Here is a 23,680-nt window from a genome sequence, read left to right on the forward strand (position 1 = left end):
CTTGGTTTGGGGTTCTTTAGCATCAGTTTGGTGTTCCCCAGCCTTGGTTTGGGGTTCTTCAGCATCAGTTTGGGGTTCCCCAGTTTGGTGCTCCCCAGCTTTGGTTTGGGACTTCTCAGCATCATTTTGAGGCTCTTCAGCGTCAGTTTGGTGTGTCCTGGTGTTGGTTTGATGCTCCTCACCTTCAGTTTGCTGCTCCTCAATCTCAGTTTGGTGTTCCCCAGGTTCAGTTTGATGTTCCCCAGCTTCGGTTTGGGGCTTCACAACTTTGGTTTGTGGATCTCAATTTGGTGGTCTCCATGTTCAGTTTGGTATTCCTCAGGTTTTGTTTGGCATTCCCCAGCTTTTGTTTGGGGCTCTTCATCTTCAGCTTGGGGCTCCACAATTTCGTTTTGGGCCATTTTGGTGCTCCTCAGCTTCAGTTTGGTGCTCTCCAGGTTCAGTTTCTGCTCCTCAGCTTCAGTTTGCTGCTCTCCAGGTTCAGTTTCTGCTCCTCAGCTTCAATTTGGTGCTCCCCAGTTTCAATTTGAAGTTCCCCAGATTCAGTTTCAAATTCCTCAGCTCCGTTTTGCTGCTCTCCAGCTCAGTTTCCCATCCCACCATGCATCGTGGTGGCTTCCTCAGCTCTGACTTTTGCATCTGCCTTTTTTTAAGCCTTGACCATTCATCCCTGGGACCGGCTCAGCCCGCAGGGGGTGTTGAGCACATGGGGCTGAGCCGCTGGGAGCGGTTGAGGCTTCACTTTGAGAGCACAAGGGGATGACGCAAATGGCTCTCCAAGGGCACGAGATGAAACAGCTGCTTGGGTTTCACTCCAGATGTGCCGCGGGAGCCCTGCCGAGGGGGGCACAGCAGCCTGCTCCCCCACAGCCTCCACCTGGGAAGGGCCACGAGGTTGCCTGGGCTCCCAGGGCACCCCAAAATCGAGGCAGGTAGGGCTGGGGAGGGCTGTGAAGATGCGTGATGAGGTTTGTCACAGCAGCAGAGCTTCCCTGTGCCTGGAACGAGTCAAAAAGTGATTTATTTCTTGTAGGAGAGGTGCAGGAGGTGAATTACCTTTGGCTGCCTCATCTCTTCTCTGAGAAAGGCCAGGTGCCTGGGGAAGGTGACCGTGTATGCATCTTGTCCCCGTCCCCTGTCCCAGCTGCGTGGTGCGAGCGGGAGAAGCCGCGGGAAGCGAGGGAAGACACTTCCTCCAGCGGCGGATCTGAGGTCACCTCCTGGCCCTTGATCCCTCCAGCCTGGGGTATTTGGGTCAGCGGGGAAGCACAGCTGAGAGCGACGTCCCTTCCTCCTCTCTCCCTGGAGATTTGCTTTTAAAGGAACAAATAGGTTTGGCTTCAAGTGCCGCTGTCTGATTTTTTAATGATGTTTTTTGGAACAATGAGCTAAATACCAGGGGGGTTTGGATCTGCATCTCAGAGTGGTGAGATTTTCTTCCTGCTCCTACCTTGCTCTGCTCTCAGAAACCTTTTTCTGCTTAGAAAAATGCCAGCAACAGGGGAAGTTTGTCATCCTGTTGGATGGTCCTGCTGGAAAGAAAGTTGGTCTGGTATCCAGGTGGGACCACCTGGACTGACCCTGGGGGCCCTGCCCACCACGAACACACAGACATGGTGCTCACAGCCCTCAGGGACCCCTCAGCATCACCAGTCCCACTGCAGGGGGAGCTGAGCCCCCCAACCTCCCTCCTCTGCCTCAGCGTCCCCCGAGCTTTGTCATCCACTGGTAGGAGGAGGAGAAGGTGACCAAAGAATTCCTGGTCCCTCCTCCACTATGGACACAGCTTGGTGCTGTTGGGCTGGTGGGCAAATGGGTTGGTGGGCAAATGGGTCACCTCACCAGTTTTCCCTCTGTCCTGAACCCAGGGTGGGTGGTGCTGGGGGGATGGATCATCCTGGCCATGCTACTGCAACAGTAGTTGCAGTTGGAAGTGTCCAAGGTCAGGTTAGATGGGACTTGGAGAGCCCTGGGATAGTGGAAGGTGTCCCTACCCATGGCAGGGGGTAGAACTGGATGATCTTTAATGTCCCTTCCAACCCCAACCCTTCTGATTTTATGATTCTGTGACCTCTTAGACCATTGAATCACTGTTCCCCTTGGAGAACTTCAACCACTGCATTCCCTGTCCATGCTGAAGGCCGTATTGCTTTGGACCAGCCATGGGCCACCAGCTTGGCTGCCTTTGTTATGTCAAAGTGGGAAGGAAGAATTTGTGGAGCTTTAGCTGGAGCTTTCCCCTTTGTGTGAGAGCTGCTGGTGGAATGTTCTCCCTGGTCAACAACTCTGCTCCAGCAAAGCAGCACCAGCCCCACGCTGATCTCTTCCCCTGGCCCAGAGCATCCCTAGGACCACCAGGGACGTTCCACTAGCTCTGTAGGTGGCTTGAGCTGGGGTGGCAGCTGGGGCTGGTGCTGTCCCCAGCCCCCTGGAGCAGGGGGTGTGCCCTGGGGGGGTCCTGGATCCTCGGCTCCTTCAATCCCTTCAGGAGGGACTATGGTGGGAGCAGGGAGGGATGGACAGGTCTTGGCTCAATGGAACTCTCAGTGCCAAATAAAGTCAGCAGAGAGGTGGCTGTCAGGGAGGGACAACACACCTTGAGTCACCTCTCGTGTCAGCAACCCCCAAATCAGAAGTCATGTGCATTTCCCGTCATCAAAAGCAGAGTGCTTTCATGCCTTTTGTGGTTTTCTTAATCTAGAAATACAGTTTCTGAAGCATTTTGTGTTTCTGTCAAGACATCTCTTGCATGTCATCTGTCAAGTTGTTTTTGTCAGGACACCCCTGCCACCAGCCAGGTCCCCCCATGGCCCCCAGCTCCAAAACCAGCCTGGTTCAGCTGGTGCTTCCAGGAGCTGGTTGGACTCACAGCACCCTAAAATACAATCAAGTCTTAACCCGATCTCAGTCAAAGTTCTGGCAGCTCCTGAGCTTCTTCCAGCCCCATCCTCAGCTGGATTCTCTCCATAGCTTCTTTTAGGATGTGCTTGATAAGACTCTGTGCCTCATGTGGGGGCTTGTCTGTGTGTTTCCATATCTCACCCAGCTTATCAGCCATAGAGGGTGGGAGGTGTGGCCAGGCTGGGAATTAACCAACCCATCCAAACCCTCTGGAAATCAGGAGCAGAAATTCCCCCCCTTTTTTCCACTGTGGCTTTAAACCAAGGGGTAACTTCTCCAGCACTGGAGAAGCTGTAGGAGGGAAGGTGCTGAGCCCTGCCTGGTTTCCACTGGAGGAATGGCTGCCTCTGCTCTTCACATCCAGCAAAATTCAGGAGAAACTTCAACACCACAGATTGCCCAAAATAAACGCTTCTTTTCCTGGAGTTGATCCAAGGACTATGCCCAAAGGGGTGGGACTGGGGCTAGCCTTCACCTGAGCTCCATTTCTTTCCCAACCTGTGCTTTTCTGCCATCACCTCCCTCCATCCTTGCCCCATCCCAGGTGAACGGAGATCACCATGGATAAAACAGGGGGAAAGCCGTGCCTCCCCTCGCTGCGGGGGTGTTCTGGTGTGAATCAGCCGGGATGGGAGCCGGCACCGAGGCGAGTTTGAGCTGCCCCCAGATTTTGCCGAGGTTTCCTTCCAGCGCTGGAGCTGGCCCTGCCCTCCCGGCTTCCCGGGGCTTCACTGGGAAGCGCTGGGAAGACAAAACCCCGCTCTGGAAGTGAGGCTATTGTTCTTACTAATTTTAACTGGATGTTCTTCCCCAAGCCTATTTTTATTCATTGCTTGTGGTAAGCTCTTTCTCTAAGGTAGAGCAATTTGCCACAGAATTCTTTTTTTTTTTTTTTTTTTTTTTTTTTTTGTGTGTGTGTGTGTGTGTTTACCAATTTTAATTGAGAGATATCTCCTTTTTACAAACCCAGAGCTGGAGGAACTTTTAAGCGCCTGTTGCTGAGCCTCCTGCCCTGGGTTTGCTTTGATCTCTGCAGGTGAGTGTGCATTTTTGGGGCCAGAGATTGATCCTGCCTATTGGCATGTAAATCCCCGGGTTATTAAGATCCGAATCTGGCCCTTTAAATTTAATACTCCGCTTTATGCTTTTATTTCCGCATTTCTTAAAGTAATTTCCAAAAATAACAAACTTCAAACATGACGGGGCCATCTAACGTTTTACTGCCTTGGCTGGAGTAGAAGGAACATTTCTGGAAGTATATTATCCAATTTAACGAGCCTTTCCCATCCTGGCGTGGCTCCCACCCCTCTCCCCCTCTCGGAGCTGTTTTGGACGGCTCTTTGGATCCGTGCCACCTAATCCTATTAGAGGGACTTTCGTTACACTGTGCCTTGTGTTCAGAACCAAGAAAATCAGCTGGAGAGGGGGGTCCTCTCCCTTCCCCTCTCCCTTCTTTTTGCCTGGAGTTGAGACGAGAGTCCAACCGGTCCCACGAGGTTCCTGCTCAGCCCTTGCTTTTCATTTTATTGCTCCACTCTGCATTTATTAAGGAAGATTTTGAAGTAAATTGGGTACTTGTGAACTTATAATTAATTTGGAAGGGTCAGCTCTTCCCAGCCTGGGGAGGGCTTCTTTGTGTAGTCCTTTTGTGAAAGGCAGAGGTTGGAGAGGCTGTTCTATAGCTGGGATTTGCTTTTAATAGGGACCTGGCTATTTTTTGAAGATCTCACAGCCCTGGAAGGACTATGAGGGTGTTTTTATGCAGGGATGTGATGAAAAGGTTTGCAGAGCCCTTGGCCTGGGTGCAAAGAAAACCCAAACCAAACCTAAAAAAGGGATAAAAAAAGGTAAAAGGACCACGTGTCCTGGGGTTGTGCTTGGCAAACCAGAGCCAGCACCTGGAGCTTGGAGATGCTCCAGGAGGTCTCCCCACTTTGGTGCCAGGTGGGGCTGGGAACCCCTTGTCCCTCTGTCCATCCCACTCTGCCCCACACACCACCCAGGGGACCTCTTGCTTCTCCTTAGAAATTCTTTTTCTTACCACTTTTCTTTTCTTGAAATCCTGTGTTTTCTCCCCAAAATAGTCACACAAACCATTAAAAGGAGAAGGTGGAGGGCAGGGAGAAGATGGTGGACAAAAAGAAATGGCCTCAAGTTGTGCCAGGAGAGGTTTAGATTCAATATTAGGAAAAATTTCTTCACTAAAAGGCTGGTCAAGCACTGGCACAGGCTGCTCAGGGCAGCGATGGAATCATTGTCCCTGGAGGGAATGAAAAACCATGTCGATGTGGCACTTGGGAACATGGGTTAGTGCTGGGCTTGGCACTGCTGGGGGAATGGTTGGACTTGAGGATCTTAAAAGGCTTTTCTAACCTTAACGATTTCATGATGGGCTGAAAAAGAAAAAAAAAATCTGTGAATAATTAACATTTCTGGAAAAAGGACAGACAGACAGACAGTGGTTTTCTCCACAGTGGGCTGGAAGGAGACAGGACATGATGGTCCCACTTGGGCATTGCCTGGCAAGGTCAGGGTGGAATTTAACCTGGGATAAACATGTGTCTCCATCAGCTCAGACACAACGAGGAATCCTCACTGACCGTGGGGAGAGGGGAAGGTGAGGAGTGCTGACTCTGGGGAGTGAGGGAGGGGTGGGTGATGTGCTCCCTGGGGATGCAGGGCTGTGGCTTTGGACAGGAACCTCTCCCTAGCCAAAGCTGGGGAGCAAAGGGTTTGGAGGAGCTCAGGGGGCTTTTGGCTGTGGAGATTCCTGATGGAAGTGCTGTCAGTGGAGCATCTTCCCATTTGAAGCCAAGGTTGTTTGGAAAGAGCATTGAAACTTGGTGCCTTCCCTGGGACACAGTAACCCAGCACAGAGGAATGCAAGAAAAACCTGTCCATACTCCATCATTGTGCCCCATCTGCAGTGCCACCAGCTCTCCGTGTCATTTATGAGTTGCACTGTTAATTAACAGCACTTAACACGGCTAATTAACTGTGTGATGGGGCTGCCTCTCTGCCAAGACACCTCCAAAGCTGCGCTTGGTCCCTGACTGATTTCCCCTGCCCCTGTTGGGTGTCCCACCCTGACCATCACCTTTCTCCTCTCTCTCCCCAGCGTGGGTCGGCTCCCTGGCCATGGGGATGATTTTTTTCTGCTCTCCCATCGTCAGCATCTTCACCGACCGGATCGGCTGCAGGACCACGGCGGCCATGGGAGCTACCATCGCCTTCATCGGGCTCCTCTCCAGCTCCTTCACCAAGTAAGGCTGTGGAGGGCACATCCAGCTCCTTGGAGAGCTCCTCTTCCTCCCTGTTCCCTGCAATCTCCCTGCCAACACATTGCTGCTACCTCTGGGGGCAAAGCAGGTGGTGCCCATCTGCATGAGAGATCTCCTGGCATCCTACAGCCCACGTGTGCTCAGCCTGTTCCCCTCCAAACTGAACCTTGTGTCCTTAGGTAAAATGAGAGCGAATTTTACCCAAGCAAGGGACTGTATTTTCTGGGATTTCAGCACTCAGGTCCCTCATTTGGTCTTTGAAACAGCAGGAGAGGTTGGTGTGCCTCTCACGGGCAGCTCCAGCGAGGCACTCACAGAGAAAACTATTCTCCTTTGCAACCATTTTCACATTTGGTGCTGAAAGTAAATTAATGCTTAAAATAATATTTGGTGGATTGCGCCTAAGAGGGAGTTTCTGTGCAGGGCAGACAGGGAGGGGAAGGCAGACGGGGTTTGGAGCAGTTTGTGGTGTTCCTGCCCTGGCTCGTGTGTCTGCGGCAACGCAGGGCCACTGCTGCTCCTTGTTTTCCATGCCTGATCCCATGCCATGAATTTCTGCTGGCAGGCACTGGCCAATGGCAGGTGTACCTTGTGTGTCTTTCCAGCCCAGAAATCAGAGTTGGCATCGTTGTGGGAGCAAAAAGAGGTCACCTCTGGGGTAATTTATGTGACACTTACTAAACACAGTCTCAGAGGCTCCATGGAGACACTTCCAAAGCAGCATTTGCCCCACTTTTCTGAATAAAAACATTGCTTTGGGTTGGATTTCAGTTAAAATCAATATTGTTTTAATTAAAATGCTTCAAGGAGTGGGTTTTTAAAGCAAATACACACCAGTTTTCCAGAGGGCGACTTGCCTTGCCGTGCTCCTCCTGGTCAGTGAAACCCTTGTGCTCGTCCCAGCCCTGCTTCCCTGGATCCCCAAGTCCTCATCTGTGGGATCCCCCCCCCATCATGCTGGGACTGGGGATCAGTTCTGATCCCCAGGAAAACCCCCCAGGACCGTGGCTAATTGCAGATGGGATTTTTGGGTTGCCAAAACCATCTTGGGAAGGAACTGGCGTCTGCAGCTTCCTCCTCAAGTGCCACCCTTTCTGCTTCCAAAGATAATGGCAAAAGGTGCAGTGGGTCCTGAGGGAAGCTGTGCCCTAGCAAATCACAGGAGTTTCCCATGTGATCCTGCTTTCTTTCCAATCAACAAAACTTGGACTTTTTTGCTCCCTCTATTGTAAAATGTTTGTGCAAAGAAAAAGGGCTTGTGGGACTACACTGCTGCCAGGGGTTTGTTGTGTTGGGCTTCAAAAAAGAAGAAAAAATCAAACAGTGCAGGCAGAGAGAAACATCATTTCCAGGAGAGCTACAGGACTGAGATCCCCATTTCCTGCCTCTCACTCTCGGACCACATTCCTCTGGCTGCCTTTTAAGGGAGAAAGGAGCCCCTTTGCAGCTGGACCACAGCGAGGGAAGCTGCGCCGGCAGAGCCGAGCGCGCGGGGCCGGAGGAAGAGCAGGGAGGCTGTGGGATTTGGCAGCGCTCCACCCGGATGGTGAAGGCTGCTCCTGAAATTCGGGGCTTGTGGCTCCAGCTCTCCCTGAACAATGGAGAAGCTTTTTTTGGGTCCCTCCTGGCAAGTCCCTCCACCGCAGCTGGAGATCATTCCCCTGTGATACAAGCACTGGTGCAGAGGGACACAACCTGGTTAGGTGGGCTCAGGCAGAGCTGGATCAAGATTCACCCCCCCTTTATCTCCTAGATTCTCTAAAATGGGTTTATTTTGTCCAAATGGAGGAGCAGCAGTTCCCAGCACTGCACTGAGCTGCTCCAAAACCCCCCTGAGCCACCAAGACTCTGTGGTAACACCCCAGTGCCCAGCTCAGTGCCTCTTGTCTCAAAATATTAGGAATTTTGTATGTAGACCACTAAAGAAACCAACTGTGCTGAAAAGCAAAGCTCTGGGGAAGGCTGGACGGGGTCAGTGCAAGGCTTTTCCTCTCTGCTGCCTTGCTCTGAGGTGTCTCCTGCACTTGTAACCAGCTCAAGCCACCAGAGACCTTGGGTGCTCTCAACAAAAGAGAAATCCCAGTTAAGGCTTTAGCTTCCCTCCAGTTTAAGGGGGTTGGTTTAGCATGGGGAATGGGAGATGATGGCCAGCTCAGCAGGGTTGTCTTCATAGGCCCCCAGAGCCCTCCCAGCCCTCCTCCTCTGCACGAAGTGTTCTGCAGGGAGGGTTGGGCCCCTTTTCATCTGCTTCTCCTTCCCCTACACAATTTCTGCCTGCTTACTGCTGCACAGAGGAGTCCCCCAAACTTCTACCAGCAAGGATGAACCAGGGCTGTTCCCACTGAGAGCTGGAAGCAGGAGGGAGACCTCCTTGTCCCAGGAGAAACAATTATCCATTGGCAACCTCACAATCTGAGGGGACAATGCAACCCTTCCCCCAGACAGCTGCTGGCTGATTCCCAATAAGCAGGCTGGGAAATCCTGGCTCTTTTTTTTTCAGCTCATGGCTGAAAGGAGGCTCTGCTCATGCAGGGGTGTCTGAGCATCACTGGGAGCAGATGGGAACTGTGGCATTGCCTGTGGCACCAGGGCTGCTGTGACCAGGCCAGGGCTGGTGCGTGGGAGGTCGGGCACAGCCTACAAGGCCCAGCTGCTTGCCTGGCTCCCACAGAGGGGGCTTCTGATGTGGTTTTGCTCTGGAGTGGATGGAAATTGCCTTTCATGATGGTCATTCGTCTCGGCGCCGTCAGGCACAGCAGCCGCGTTCTGCTTTCTGCTTGGCAGGCCGGAGGGATGAGCGTGTAATGGAAGGCATGATGTGCTTGTAAAGGTTTTCCCAACTTCCAGCTGCTCTGGGAGATGTGGGCTGCTGTTTCCTCACTTGCTTTGGGAGCAGCACTCAGTCTTGCTCCGAGGATTGGAGCACAGACCCTGCTTGTACAAGACCCTGAGCTGCCCAAAGGTTTTCCTCACACTTTCCTCCCAGGCAGTATCCCATGGCAGACCTCTGCAGCTGGATGGATTGCATGGGAATGAAGAAAAAAAATTCCTTCATCTGGAAAGAAACACAACAGGTTGTTTGTACTGCCTAAATCCAGGCTCCTTTGTCAGCTGCCTCTGTTGAGAAAATTGGGCTGGAAATTTGGAGGCAGCTCCTTCCAAGAGCTTTCAGCACTCTCCATCTGCTCTGTAGAGCAGCCACTTCACTCCCTCTTCGAGTGCAGCCACCAATGTAAGGTACAGATGAGATCTATTAACTGTCTAATTAAAGCTCCCAGAAGAGCTTAAAGAAGAAGAGCTTAATTAACCAGCCTGGAGCCTGGGCAGAAACACCACATTTCCTTCCTGCGTGCCTAATAACCAGCAGGGTTGGTGCCTTCTGCTTCCAAACACTGGGTGGAGAATGTTTTCAGTCAGTCCTTTCACTGGAAAAATTAAAAGGAATTCTAGCTAAAAATATCCCACCATCCCTACCTTAGAAAATCTTGTTTGCTGTAATTTAATAACCATTGAAGTAAGGCCAGCTTCCCAAGGAGGCCAGGTTGGCTGCTGCCTTCTCCTGGTGGCAGAAAGCACTTCCCAGCTCCACTTCATTTTGCTGCAGATTTCATGTGCCAGCTGTTAGGTGAGGATTATCCTGGTTTTGGTGAGGGGATAAGCTCCTCGAGGTCAGACTGTCTGTGCAGTACCTGTGGCACGTGAGACCCAGGCCTTTGCAGGACCGTGGGGGAGGAGGCTTCCTCACCTCTGCCTCACATCCCCACTCCCCTGTGTCATTCCAGGTCCCTGGAAGTCCGTTATTTCACATATGGGATCCTCTTTGGCTGTGGCAGCTCCTTTGCCTTCCAGCCCTCGCTGGTCATCCTCGGTCACTACTTCAAGCGCCGCCTGGGCCTGGCCAACGGCATCGTGGCCGGGGGCAGCTGCCTCATCTCCGTGCCGCTCCCCTTCTTCCTGAAGATGGTCGGGGGTGCCATCGGGCTGGCACACACTTTCCAAGTACTCAGTGCCTTAATGCTCATCCAGATCTTCTTGTCCATGACCTACCGGCCCATCCTGACGCCTTCATGTGACTCTCAGCACGACGGGCACGACAAGATGGGCAGCCGGAGCATGAGGCAGCAGTGCTGGGCCCAGACCCGCAAGTATTTCAACCTGAGGGTTTTCCGGAGAAAGACCTATCGGATTTGGGCCTTTGGGATCGCTACTGCTGTCCTGGGATACCTCGTACCTTACATGAACCTGGTGAGAGCCGTGGCTGGGGTTGGAAGGGGAGGGAGGTCCCTTTGCCCAGAGTGAGGAGGAGGTGGGAAGGTGGGGATGGGCAGTAGGGGCAGAGGCACCAAAAGCCTTGAAGCCAAGAAACTGGTGCACATCCTTTAAACAGGAATTGTGATAGATATGGTTTTGTGTGTCCTCTCTGTGCCCTCTGTGCCAGGGTAGGCCAGGGTCACTTCCCAGCACTCCTAAGGACCAGCACCAGTAGCAGGAGTGGAGGAGAAGAAGGTCCTGTTGAGTTTGGGGTGGGTGGAGGGTGCAGGTCAGTGTGGTGTGGACACGAGGGTCACACAACCAGCCCAGATCCATGAGCCCTCTGCAGGAAATCCTGTCCCTTTTCAGGAGATGAGAGAGATGAATGTACTACAGCTTCATGTCCTTGTGTTCTTCCTTCCATCCTAGGTCAAATATGTGGAGAAGCGATTTCAGGAAACCAAAAAGGACTGGATCCTCCTGGTTTGCCTCGGGGCCATGTCGGGGCTGGGGCGCTTGGTTTCAGGCCGCATTGGCGACTGCATTCCCGGGCTGAAGAAGATTTACCTGCAGGTACAGTGTGATTTACCTGCAGGTACGGTGTGCCCAGCCCTCCATGGAGGTGCTGGCCAACCACAGTGGGACAGGGATGGTATCTCTACATGGGTGTACACGCTCTGCTTAATAACTGTCAATCACAAAGCCTTTACCAACCATTGTCTGCTGTGAGGGAAGAAAATTGACTGCAGAAGTGTGTAAGAGGAGTTACACACTTGACCGCAGGGACTGGTGTCTGTTCAGCAATCAAACTCCCTGGTAGCCACTCTTCCCAAACTACCGACACCCTTTAACCTCCTTGTGGTTTTTGAAGAACAAACTGCTGAAATCTAGCAGCTAATCCAGCAGTTAATCCTTCTTAACCCTTCTTAAAAGGTTATTCTTAAGGGCCTCTCCGAGACAGGAGCGGTGGCTGGATGGCTTTGCTGGGTCCAGGGGAGGAAGCAGTGACATTGACCTGTTCAGTGTCATCTCCATGACTCTTCTGCTGCCCATCCCCACTCTATGCCCACTTCTGTTCCCCCAGGTTGCGTCCTTCATGCTGTTGGGCCTCCTGTGCATGATGATCCCGCAGTGCCGAGGCTTCGAGGGCGTCATTGTCATCTGCCTCTTCCTTGGCCTCTGTGACGGCTTCTTCACCACCATCATGGCCCCCATCGCCTTCGAGCTGGTGGGGCCCATGCAGGCGTCCCAGGCCATAGGGTACCTCATGGGGCTGATGGCCGTGCCCATGACTGCGGGCACGCCCATTGCAGGTTGGTAACACCACGGGGCTGGACCAGGACCCAGTGGGTGGGAGGGACTTGGTGGTGGCATCTTTCACCTGTGGTGGTGGTTTGGTGTGAGACCAGAAGCACTGGTTTGAGTTCTCTGGTTTATCAGGTCATGTGGAAGTTGAGGAATGGGGGTGGCATCACTCCATGCTATGTCCTGTGCCATCTCAGGGCTTTTCTCAAGGCTAATGAAAGGTGGTCATTGGGGGAACAGTGAGCCAAGGTCACATTAAGTGATTTCTGTTTGCAGCTGAGCTAAAAATTGGCAGATAATAATTTTCTAGAAGTCCTTTTAGATGGAATTGAAGTTAGAGATGGAGACACCTGAACCTCCACAAGACCTGGGTCTGTGTTCCAGCACAGCAACAACCCCAGCGTCCTTAACAGCGAGGGCTCTGCCAGAGGCTCTGCCAGGGCTCTGCTCCTGAGCAGCAGGACCTCTGCATCAGCAGCACTAAGCCAAAGCTGGATAAGCACCTCTGATCTCTCTACTTCCAGCAGCAAAGTTCACTCTAACACCCTCGGAACGGAACATGGGGGTCACACACCTCTCACTGGGAGGATGCTGCACCAGGACCCCCTGAGTGGGTCTTGCTGGGTGAAGGGGCCTTTTGCATTGGTCTAATCCCCAGGGAAGCATCCACGCAGGAGACACTCAGAGGGATTTTCCAGAGCTGATCAATGGCTATGTGTTATTCTCCAAGGATGCCTGGCTGTGTTAGAACTTGCCAGACAAATGTAGAACCTTGTTGGGTTTTAAGGCTTGGCTATTGTTTGTAACTGGCAGCATGTATTTCACAGCTGGAGATAAAACATCCATAAGGGCAGGGCTTCCAAATGGAGACAATCAGCAGAGGAACAGCCCCTGCTCACTTTCCCATTGCCTCCTGGCTGGCAAGCCTCTGGGAAGAGGTGTTGGGTTTAACACGTCTCAGCTTGCATTTGGGATTGTCTGGGATGTGGACGGTTGTGTCCTGTTCTGGAGAAACAGGAAGGACGGCTGAGGCTTTCCTTCTCCACTCCCTTGGTACACAGTGTTGGCTGCACACATCTCTTAATCCAAGGCGTAAAAACGCCAAGAGATGCAAACGGAAAAAAAAGATTATTTTAAAAACCCAAATCTCCCCAGATCTGGTGGGTGACGCAAGCTGCACTCGAAGGAGGGAACAAGCAGGTCATTACACTAACAAGCTCATTAGACTGACGAGGCTCTAACGTCACCCTTCTTCTCTTCCAGGATACCTCAATGATTATTTTGGGAATTACGACGCGGCCTTTTACTTTGCGGGGGTGCCGCCCATCATCGGCGGCCTGGTGCTCTCCGTGGTGCCGCTGGTCCACCAGAGGATGCTGAAGAAGCAGCGCCTGGATTCTGGCAAAGACAAGATGCTGGTGTCGGAGGCGGTGGTGAACGGGGAGCTGCTGCCTGGCTGCCCGGCCTCCGAAGCACACATGTGACGCCGCTCCCGGCTCTCCCAGGACACCAGCAGCCTCTCGTAGCCCCAGCACAGGCCCTTTCCCAGACGGACCGAAATTCCCAGTGATCGCAGATGCACTATGTTTGTAAAGGAGAAAACACAAACATTTCTTCTAGTTAAAGGCTTTTAACTAGCAGAAATGCTCTTTTTTTTTTTTTTTTTTTGGACAGTTTTGATTTCAAAGCCACCTTTTTTTTTTCCCCCCCTAACCATTTTTGTAAGGAGAACTCTCACCAGGATTCAAACTTGATCGAGCTCCCGCTCCTCTCCCAGTTTTCTATACGTCACGACAGAGGTTTACAGATAATAAATGCCTTTTCCAAGCAGGCCACGGATGGAACTTGTTGAACCTTGCAGCTGTCCATCCTCCTCCTCCTCCAGTGTCACTCGGGTGTCACATCCAAGTGAGACAGCCCCGTCCCCGTCCAGCACCTGGGGCTGTTTTGGAGCCAGAGATCCGAAGGAGGAAACGCTGCTTTAGTCTGATGCACAAACCAAATAAATGTCAGCGAGTCCCGCTTTCATCTTCCTCTTTCCTCCTTTCCCGCTGCTCTCCCACACCCCCAGGGAGCTGCAGCTGGGATGACAGGGAGCTCGGCTGGCTCCAGCCATCGGAGTCACATGGGAGCACACCCTTCCTGCAAAATATGCCTTAAAAACGCGTGGATGAGACCAGCAGGTCCCTTGGCCGCTTTCCACCTCCGTTTTCCCAGCCAGCAATTAATGATTGGGCTTTTGAGATGCAAAAGAGAGGGGCAGCTCCTTGCACAGCCCACAGTGCCCGGCTCTCTGGGGCCAAATCCTTGGGATCACCACCAAAAAGGGCACTTTGGTGGCTTTGAGGCACACAGGGCTGGGACAGAGCCCCTGTGTCATGGATCAACTCTGCGCTGGGAAGTGGCTTCCCTGCTGGGCTCAGGGGCACCCACAGGTGTGGGGATGCTGCTGGCTCAGGGCACAGGGTGCCTCTGCTGTTTTTGAGGGCCAGTTGTGTATTATGCAGCAATAAGCAAGAGTCAGTATTGGTGGGGAATCCCAGTTTTCCAAAGGGTTTGACAGCCCCAGTAGTGTTTAACTCGTAGCCCGTGTGTTGTCACTGAGCTGGTGCAGGGTCAGTGCTGATCTGGGGGGAGAGGGAGAGGGTGCAAGGAAATCACACAGCCAGTGGGTACCCACCACACTGAGTGGCAGCAGAGCTCAACCCCAGTTCAGGCAGGAATCCATCACTGCCCACAGAAAATTGTAGAAATTCAAATTGCTCAGAGAAGCTGTGACTGCCCCATCCCTGGAAGTGCTCCAGGCCAGGTTGGGCACGGCTGGGAGCAACCTTGGATAGTGGAAGGTGTCCCTGCCCATGGCAAGGGGCTGGAATGAGATGAGCTTTAAGGTCCATTCCAACCCAAACCATTCCATGATTCTATGATCATCTCCAGGGATTGCTAATGAGCATGGCTAATGAGTGAGAAGGGAAGTTCTCCTGCCCTGGTGGGTCCCTGTGTGAACAAGAAGCCAGCTGGGATGGGGGTGCCTTTTCCTGGGAGAGAGCAAGAAACAAAACTCACATTTATTCTGACTGCAAACCCGTCCTTCATCAGATTTTCATTTTGTTCACCTGGCAGTAAAATCTCAGATGTCTGAAGAGGGACATGTGTCGTGGGGAACATCCCTTGGTCTCCGGGCGAGTGTGGGGGTTTGTAACACCTGGACATGTCTTTGCTGTGGAAATTTGGGCTCAGTGGAGGCCCCTCCCACAGGCAGCAGTGGGACTTTTGTACATAATAGGCTCAGGACCCTGCATGTCCCTCTGGCCCTGTTTTTAACCCTTCTTGGCTGATGCATTGTAAGGTCTTGTGGTCTCGTGGCCCTTCTGTCCCTGTACGAGCTGGAAAATTACCTGGTGTGTTGTGACGTGTCTGTTTATGATATAAAATGAGATGTCTACTTGTCTCTTTCTTGGATACACTTTTCCATGACTGTTCGCACCCTTCATGGCCTGTATTGCATCCTCTGCTTTGGCTCTTCTGAGCCATCCCTGTGTTTGGGGAGCCACGTGAGGCAGATGAAGCTGCAGGAGGAGGCAGGGCTTGAACCACCTAACCCGGCTCCAGCTGGGATCTGCCAGACTTAGCCTAGGGCAGGTCGTTAATCTGGTGCTTTTTGGGTGGGAGCCTTGGAAGTGGGGCAGCTTCAAAGCCCTCTGACAGCTGAAGGAAATAAAAAACTCCTCATTGTAACTCCTTCTGTGAGTTTTGGGGCATTAATTCACATTGGAGTTTGATGAAGTTCATTAAATCATACTTTGGACCTTAATGCCCCCCAAAGGAGAGATTGTGAGAGGTTTAAATTCCAGAAGTAGCTTCTTCAGAGCAGGCGGAGCATGAGCAGAGCTGTCTCCAAACCCCATCTGGGCTGAGTGAGTGCCTGCACAGCAGAGCCCACTGATGGCTGAACCCAGACTTTGTGTGGCAAAGCCTCCCTTGCTCCTAAGGTGATTTATGGTTCAAATCCCAAATTCCTACAGAATTCCACTTGCCTTAACTGCTCCAGATGCCTGCAAATGCACTGGGAGCAGCCTGCATTCAGTGCAAGGGGTGCTTAACCCTGCAGTGGCATCAGAGCAGCTGTGCCAGCCCAGAAGGGGTGCTGGTACCCGCATGTGCACCCCCCTGCATTTTGATCTTTCCCCATGGCTTTTATTATTGACCCTCTAGGAGATTTGGAGTGATGAGGTGCTCTCTTGGCCACCCCAGCCTAGTCAGAGGAAGCCACCCCTCATCCTATCCCAGACGCATGTCTGGTACCAGCTTACCAAAACCACACTCAGTGTCTTTGTCTGGTCAAAATCCTGCCCTTGGTGGACACAAGGACAAATTCTGCAGGTTTGGACAGCAGCCATGAAAGGTCTCCTCATCAGCAAACACAGATGGGAATGGGAAGGGCAAAGGTTGGAGCAGTGTCAACATACGGGGAGTATTTGGGGCTTGTTTGTCAGATTGCTGCTGCTGCTGCTGTGGGTCTAGTTTGGCCCTTTTGAACACCAGGCAGTTTGCAAGAATTTCTGCACGTGACAGGTGGGATTGTGAGCAGAGAGGGGTTGCACTGCTCTCAAAACCTCTGCTCAGCCTCTGGTGGTCTGGTGGTGTGATGCCAATGGGTCCCTAACTGCAGCAAAAAGCTTCATCCCAAAGCTCCCCCTGCCCCATCAGGGTCATCTTGTCCTAGCCCAGAACACCCCCATCCCCTTTGGGGCTGCCTTTTACTCAGTTTTCTGACAAAAAACCCAACCTTCTCCCTCCCCTGCGAGTGCCAGGCTGTGAGTCCTGCCCCTCTCCCTGCTCTGGGAAGGGAAGGGAAGGGGGAGCCCAGCACTCAGGCTCGGCCAGCTTTGGGAGCCAGCAAGGAAAGGGGAGTGGGCTGAGCCCCCGGGGTGGAAGGGAGTGGGGAGGGCCCCACTTCAGCCCGTGGTGTTTGCAGAGCTGCAGAGCCTTATGTAAGCGTGCAGTGAGCACAGGACATGTCCCAGCAGCTCCTGCTCGGGGCTGGGCTGGGGCTGCCTCTTAAATCTTTACCTTAAGGGTGTTCAAAACCAACTTGTTGTCTTTTCTTCTGCTTTTTTTTTTTTCTTTCCTTTTTTCTTTTATTATTGTTCTACTGCAGAGTGAGGCATTGGGTTTAACTCCTCTGGCTCTGGCTCAGGGATGGAGAGGGACAGCTGAGCTGGAAGGGCTCCTGGGATGGCTGTGTTTGTGATGGGAAGGGGAGCAGGGCTTTGGGAGCTGTCTGGGACATGCCATGATTCATGGCTTAGTGCTTTTTTCAGTTTTGGAACAATATGCAGGAGCTGCTTCACTGCAGCTTGCCCTGCCCCGAGGTCCTGCAGCCAAGCAAACACAAGTTTCGAAGTCACAGAGCTTAAATTTATCAAATTCTGGCCTCTCTCCAGCCGGGGTTGAGGTTTCCTAACATTTCTCTGCTGTGGGAGCTGTGGGAAGGCCACATCCTAATTGCCAGCCAAACAGAGGGCTTTTGCAGGTCTGCTGTGGTACCGTGGGGTTTGGAGACCCCCAATTTCAGGAGGTTTTGGCTCTGCCTCCCACCGTGGTGGTGCTTTGGGGCTGCCACTCAAGGAGCTTCATCACCCCCTGGGCTGAGCTGCCTGGAAGAGCCAGCAGGGTGGTGGCCAGCAGCTGGGCAAGGACATTCCTGCCCTTCCTTCCCTGGCAGCGCCATGGGAATGTTCTGCATGGCAGCAGAGGCTCTCTTTGGTACGTGGGTGCCAAGAGCAATTTGCTCTGGGCAGCCTGATTTGGTGCTGAGGATCTCACCTGCTCCTGATTTGAACCCTGGCTGACACTTGCACCTATAAGTGGCCACGTAATCCTCACCTGGGTAGAGGTGAACTCGGATCAAATCCTCTGAATTCAGGGGGACAGATCCAGCCGAGACTTTTGCCATCTCTCCATTCTTCACTGCAAACCATTCCTGGCTTTTGTGTGCTCCTGCACACCACAGTTTTGTCTGGGGTCACTTTGATTATTTTACCTTCAATTATTTCCAAGCTGGCAGAGTCTGCTTCTCCTTTTCCAGCTAGAAGCAGAAAATTCGAATGACTTTGAAAGCCAAGGCAAGCAGAGCAGCTCCCTCCCTCCACCTTTATGCCATCAAGTGTGGACTTGAGCTCTTTTGGGTGCTTACAAGCACCCTCGTAACCTTTGGGGACAATGGTGGGGTTGAGAAGTGCTCCTTAAATCCTACTCCAGGGTGCATTGAGTAACATCAGACAAGGAACTGGCACAGAGAGGGGCTCCATGGGCAAGTAACAACCAAAAGAAAGGTGTTTCCTTTCTTTTTGAGAGCCCTGGGCAGGAAAGCGAACACAGAGGTGGATGGAGCTCTGAAAGGCCTTTGTCCTTCAGGGGTGAGCCTGTGCCATTGCTCCAGGTCCTTTATCTGCCTGGCACGGCCACTCTGTGAACTTAAGCCCTGGTGACAGGGAGGTTATCACTGGGCTTTGGTGGGACCACTGGCACAGCCCCTCTCGGGGGGGCTTTGTAGTTTTATTTTTGCAAATATTTTGCCGTGCCCTCGGTGCTCCCCTCAAGGCCAGACCCTGCGAGTGTCCCCGTGTCCCCTCTGCCCATGACCCTCGGTGATGAAACCCTACAGGTGCAGGGCTGGGATCCGCCTTCCCAGCCCAGAGGAATAACACAAAATCCCTCCTGTTTCCTGCAAAACGTGGCTCTGGAGGAGGCTTTGCACCTCCAAAGTTTCTCCTCTTTTTGCACCCTACTCCCCAAGGCTCTCCCTGCACCCCGCTCAGCCCGCCTGCAAACACAGCCCCTCCTGCAGCTTTAGAGACAAGACTCAGGGGCTGTTACCAGGGAATGCAGCTCTTTTTTGGTCCTTTTTGTAGATTTTTATCGTGGTGAGTAAGATGAGTTGTTTACTGGAGCAGGTTCCTGCGCTGAGGTGATGCTCCCCCTCAGGTGGGCCCTGGCCAAGCTTCCTGAGCCCGGCTTTCAGCCCGATCCTTTCGGGAAAGAGCTCCGCTTCCCCAGGCCTGAACTTTCCCAGCGTATCCTGTTTCAGCCATTTAAACCCGTTAGAGCCAGAGGCAGGATTTTTCTGGGGAGACTGAGGGCAATTAGGAAATTACCCCACTCCCCCTCCCCTGCCCTGAGATCCAGCAGGATGAAGCCAAATATTTGCTTTCGGATGGGTGGATTTTGGAGCTGGCTCCACATAAGAGCACCGGGGCGGAGGCTTGAATTTTGGCCGTTTCGGGTAATTGTTTTTGAAGCAGGACCTCCAAGCTTGCTGCCATCACCCTGCTCAGCAGATTCCAAAGCCAGGCCCTGTCACAGCTGGCATTTGCTCCATTGTTGATGGAAAACAGTCTGCCCATGGGTTTTTGGGGTGGGATGCACCCTCTCCGTGTCTGTACGCACTAGAAAGATTCAATAAGAGGCTGCAGCGCTGGTGGTAGCTTTGCAATCCTATTTTTTTCTGCTGTGCTCCAGGCTCTCCACTCAGAGCTGTGTGTGGCTCTGAAATCGGTCCTGGGAGGTGCCCAGGCCTGCTGGGCACCCTGGGCAGAGCAGCAGAGCCAGTGGTCCAAAAGCAGCTGTTCAATTCAATGCTGAAATCAGATCCTGAAGCTTAAAATTGTTACTTTTTTTTTTTACATCTGCTCCTTGTAAGTGATTTATAATCCCTCAAAATTTTGTATCTGGAAGTTAAGTGAATGTGTCTCTTAAAAGTATGCCTATCCTTTCAAAATGTGAATTTCTGATTGTTGGAATAACAAAAAATAAAAAGAAAGAAACCTACCCCATATTAGCACATGTTTGTAGTTAATGTTTTATGAATGTTGTTTAAAAGATTTGTGTAGAATAAACCAGTTTAAAAAGAAAAGGGATTTGTTCCTGTGTTTTGCCAGGTCTCTCCTCATGGCTGCTCATGGTTCTCAGCAGCTCTTCCAGATGCTGCCAGATGTCCAAAGGGGCTGGAGAGGCAAGGGTTTATCCTGGGAATTATTTTTATTGAGTGTTGGATGCACCTTGAGGAAAGGCCGAGCCAAGGTGCTGGAGCCCAGTGGGGGAGATGTTCCCATGAGCTGGTGAGGGGTGACTGCTGGAAGGGGATGGTCCTTGTCCCACTGAGGCACTTAGAACTAAAAATGATTTTAAAATCCACCCCGAGAGCAGCCGTGTGCCCAGAGGGTGCCCAGGATGAGCCTGGAGCCACCTGGGTGTTTCCCATTCCCCTGGGGGCAGCTTTGGGTCTGGATTTTACCCCCAGCACCTCCAGGGGCTGCAGCCTCTTCACCCTGTGGGGGCTCTCACACAGCCACAGCACCAGAGCTGTTTTTAAATATCATTAATATTATTTCTTCCGCTTGGCAGTGGGTGAGGGGCACGATGAGGCCTTTGAGGTACCTCCTGGTCACAAGACAATTAATCATTTTTGTCTATAAGAGAAGATATGGGAAGGTTGGGAAAGATCAGGGATGATAATTCATGAGTGAGGTTACAGAGGCTGTGAGATACTGAAAACACAGCTTTCATCCAGGGTTTTCTATTAATGATTTGTTTATATGAGGTGCTTTAATTGCCATTAGATGAAAGCTGACACGTGCATTAATTTTATATAACTCAGGCTTCTTTTTTTTTTAATGTGCACCTCAACTCTTTTTCAAGTTGGGTATATTTACTGCAAATAGTGTTTTAAAAAACCCCATCAGGAGATAAGAGATGGTAAACAGAGATTCAAAGGGAATGAGAGTACAGCAGTGAGCTCCTCAGAGGACTCTGTGCTGTGCATGAAGGGACAGAGCAAGGAGAGGGAATGCTGCATCCCATTCCTGAGAGAAGGAAGCACAGCCCTTCACTTACAGGCACCAGAAAATGTGGCAATTTTAGCTTGATATGAAAATTATCTGCTTGGGATGGTTGGAAGGTTGTGGGGGAATTGGGAGGGTGCTGGGGTAAAAGTGGGCAGAGCATCCATGGGGACACCCAGAGAGGTGACGGAGGGGACACCCTGCCCTGCTGCTCCAGCACCCCCAGGAGCAGCAGCTCATCAGAGCCCATCCCCACAAATTCCACAGAAATAAAGACATATACATACACATCTGTGTGTGTATATATATATACATATGTGTGTGTGCATCTCCAAAGGAGTGTTTGTGAATGGGCCCCTGGAAATCCCCTCTCAGCCTGGCTGAGCACAGGGCAGGGAGCACCAGCCACCTCCTCCTGCTCTGCCAGGCTGCTGGATCCGCCCTAATTTACAGAAAAAATGAGGGGGAAAATATATTGCATCAGACAAAACCCTGAATTTTTCCACAAGAAGGCTGTGAATGAGAAAAAACCAAACCAAACCACAACAAAACACAAGGGTGTTTTCATTACTATAACTCAGTGGTTCAGTATGTAGATATCTATTTGTACATTAACATTGAAATATCATGGATTAAACCAAGTTAATTAGATGTAATAGCTGATATTTGTGCTACAAAACACATGTGTGTTTTACATATTAAATATACATAATGACAAGTATGTTTTCTAGATCAAATATGAGCCACATGTCAATATTTTGTATTAATTTAATAGCTTCAAATTACATATGATTTAGGCCAATATGTGCAAACAGCATCTATCCATCTATTGATTTTTTTAAGTTTGCACATAGATTGAGATACAAATATATCTATTTGTGGATGTGCAATGTGTACACAAGCTGGGCACTGCTGTGTCCGGCCACTGCTCCTCTCCCTGCAGGCTCTGGGCTGGGTTTGTTTTCTTTCATTGTCTTCTTCTCCATCTTTTTTCTTTTTGCAGGACTTAAATATTATAATCCTTCGGGGGGGGGGGGGGGGGGGAAAAAAAAAAAAAGGAAGAAAAAAAAAAAAAAAAAAAAAAAAAAAAAAGAAAAAGGCAAAGCCACCATTTGCAAGCGCCTTTGAAGGACTTGAAGGATGCACTGAGGAGTGGCAGGAGATTTTTTTTTATTCATCCCCGCGTTGAAATGCAAATCTTTCCTAGAGCCGTTGCTTCGCTGTCGTTATTCAAAGGAATGGTTTGGGAAAGATCCTTCCCGGGGCTACTCGGCAGCCCTGGGACCGGGGTTTGGAATGCCAGGGAGAAAGCACTGGTCCCTGGCAGCGGGGCAGAGCCAGGAAAAGCAGGTACGGGGGAGATCTGGGGGAAACACGGCACGGGAGAGCGGGATGGAGAGCCGGGAGAGAGACCCAAAGCATCAGCAACCAGCATTAGCATCACAGAATTCACAGAATCACCGGGTTGGAAGAGACCATCTCAGCTGGTGTTGACCAGAACCCCCAGGTCCCTTTCAAATTACAAAGCATTACACCCAACCTTCATATGTTTTACCATCTCTTTATATAATCACCTACAAAACGCATATCTCTTCAAATTCCTGCTTTTTATTTTCTAACTACTTATACATTTCTTTTATCCAAACTACTAATCATAACTTCCTTCAGTTATTATTACAAAAACACGCCAACAAAAAAATCCAAATATAACATTAACTTCTTTCTTTAAATGTCATACTAAGTAATCAATCTTTCATTCAACTACACTTCCTCCACCTTCACACTCAGTGTCCAAATCCAAACTCATAATCCTATCTACAACCACTTTCAAAGCTTTAAAAAAAAATTACTGTATTAAAAAATCTCAATCCTAAAAAAAGGTAAAAAAATTTCAATTACTAAATAGTTTAATTAGTTTTTACCCCAAAGTTTTTACTCACAACTACTAATCTTTAAAATCTTGCTTTAAAATAAGATTTAATATTTTAAAATAAGATTGAATATTTTAAAATAAGATTGAATATTTTAAAATAAGATTGAATATTTTAAAATAAGATTGAATATTTTAAAACAGTCCCCCCCCCTGGTGTGGGGGCAGCCCGAGATGGTCCTAGAGCGGGAGCAGAAATCCCTTGGGAAGCAAGGATTGCCTTTGGAGTGCGAGCATTTATTGTATTTGCAGGGACCTTCATGGCAGGAAGGAATGATGCATCTGACTCCATGTTCTTGAAGGCTAATTTATTATTTTATAATATTATATTATATTAAAGACTACTACACTATACTATACTAAAGAACACAGAAAGGATACTTACTGAATGCCAGAAAGATAATAATGAAAACTCGTGACTCTCTCCAGAGTCCGACACAGCCTGGCACTGATTGGCCAGAAATCCAATGGAACAATCACCTGTGGGTAAACAATCTCCAAACATATTCCAAAGGAGCAAAGCACAGGAGAAGCACATGAGATAAGAATTGCTTTCCTTTTCTCTGAGGCTTCTCAGCTTCCCAGGAGAAGAATCCTGGGCAAAGGGATTTTTCAGAGAATGTGAATGCTGGGCTCGGGGCTGTGCTGTGCTCTCTGTTTTGGCATAGCAGCTGCTCGACTGAGCCAGTCCCTCCCCATCACCTGCAGCCTGCCCTGGAGGCACAAGCAGAGTCCAGGGTTTTTGGGCAGGGTGGTGCCGAAATTCTCTTTTGGCCCCCTGCCCCCCTGCTGCCCTGGCAGGCTCCAGCTGTTGTTCTGGAATGCTCCTGTCCCGTCCAGCATCATGATTTGGTACTTATATTTTATATTTTACTTATATATTAATTATTTTATTTATTTATTCATTTATCTATTTATTTCATATATATTTTTCTGTTCTTATAGATAAAATATATTTATAATAATTATAATAAATAATATTAAATAACTATAAAATAAGTGACATCTTTTCTATTGTATCCTTTATATTATATTTATATTATATTATATTATATTATATTATATTATATTATATTATATTATATTATATTATTATATATTATAGATTATATTATATTATATATTTTAATATATTTTATATTTATTACCAGATGTTTATAATCTGT

General features: G+C 50.3%; 1 protein-coding gene across 1 annotated transcript in view; it reads left to right on the top strand.

Moving 5' to 3' along the window:
- SLC16A2 (solute carrier family 16 member 2) overlaps nucleotides 1-19,651 on the top strand; it is a 39,921-nt gene extending 20,270 nt beyond the window's left edge. Inside the window, exons 2-6 of the mRNA XM_041424404.1 lie at nucleotides 6,020-6,164; nucleotides 9,965-10,427; nucleotides 10,863-11,006; nucleotides 11,518-11,746; nucleotides 13,002-19,651. Coding sequence (XP_041280338.1) covers nucleotides 6,020-6,164; nucleotides 9,965-10,427; nucleotides 10,863-11,006; nucleotides 11,518-11,746; nucleotides 13,002-13,222 — 1,202 coding nt within the window. The 3' untranslated portion in view covers nucleotides 13,223-19,651. The remainder of the gene's footprint in view (nucleotides 1-6,019; nucleotides 6,165-9,964; nucleotides 10,428-10,862; nucleotides 11,007-11,517; nucleotides 11,747-13,001) is intronic.
- Nucleotides 19,652-23,680: the final 4,029 nt, after the last annotated feature.

Source organism: Onychostruthus taczanowskii, unplaced genomic scaffold, assembly GCF_017590055.1.
Source record: "Onychostruthus taczanowskii isolate IOZ18803 unplaced genomic scaffold, ASM1759005v1 scaffold81, whole genome shotgun sequence".
Taxonomy (NCBI): Eukaryota; Metazoa; Chordata; class Aves; order Passeriformes; family Passeridae; genus Onychostruthus; species Onychostruthus taczanowskii.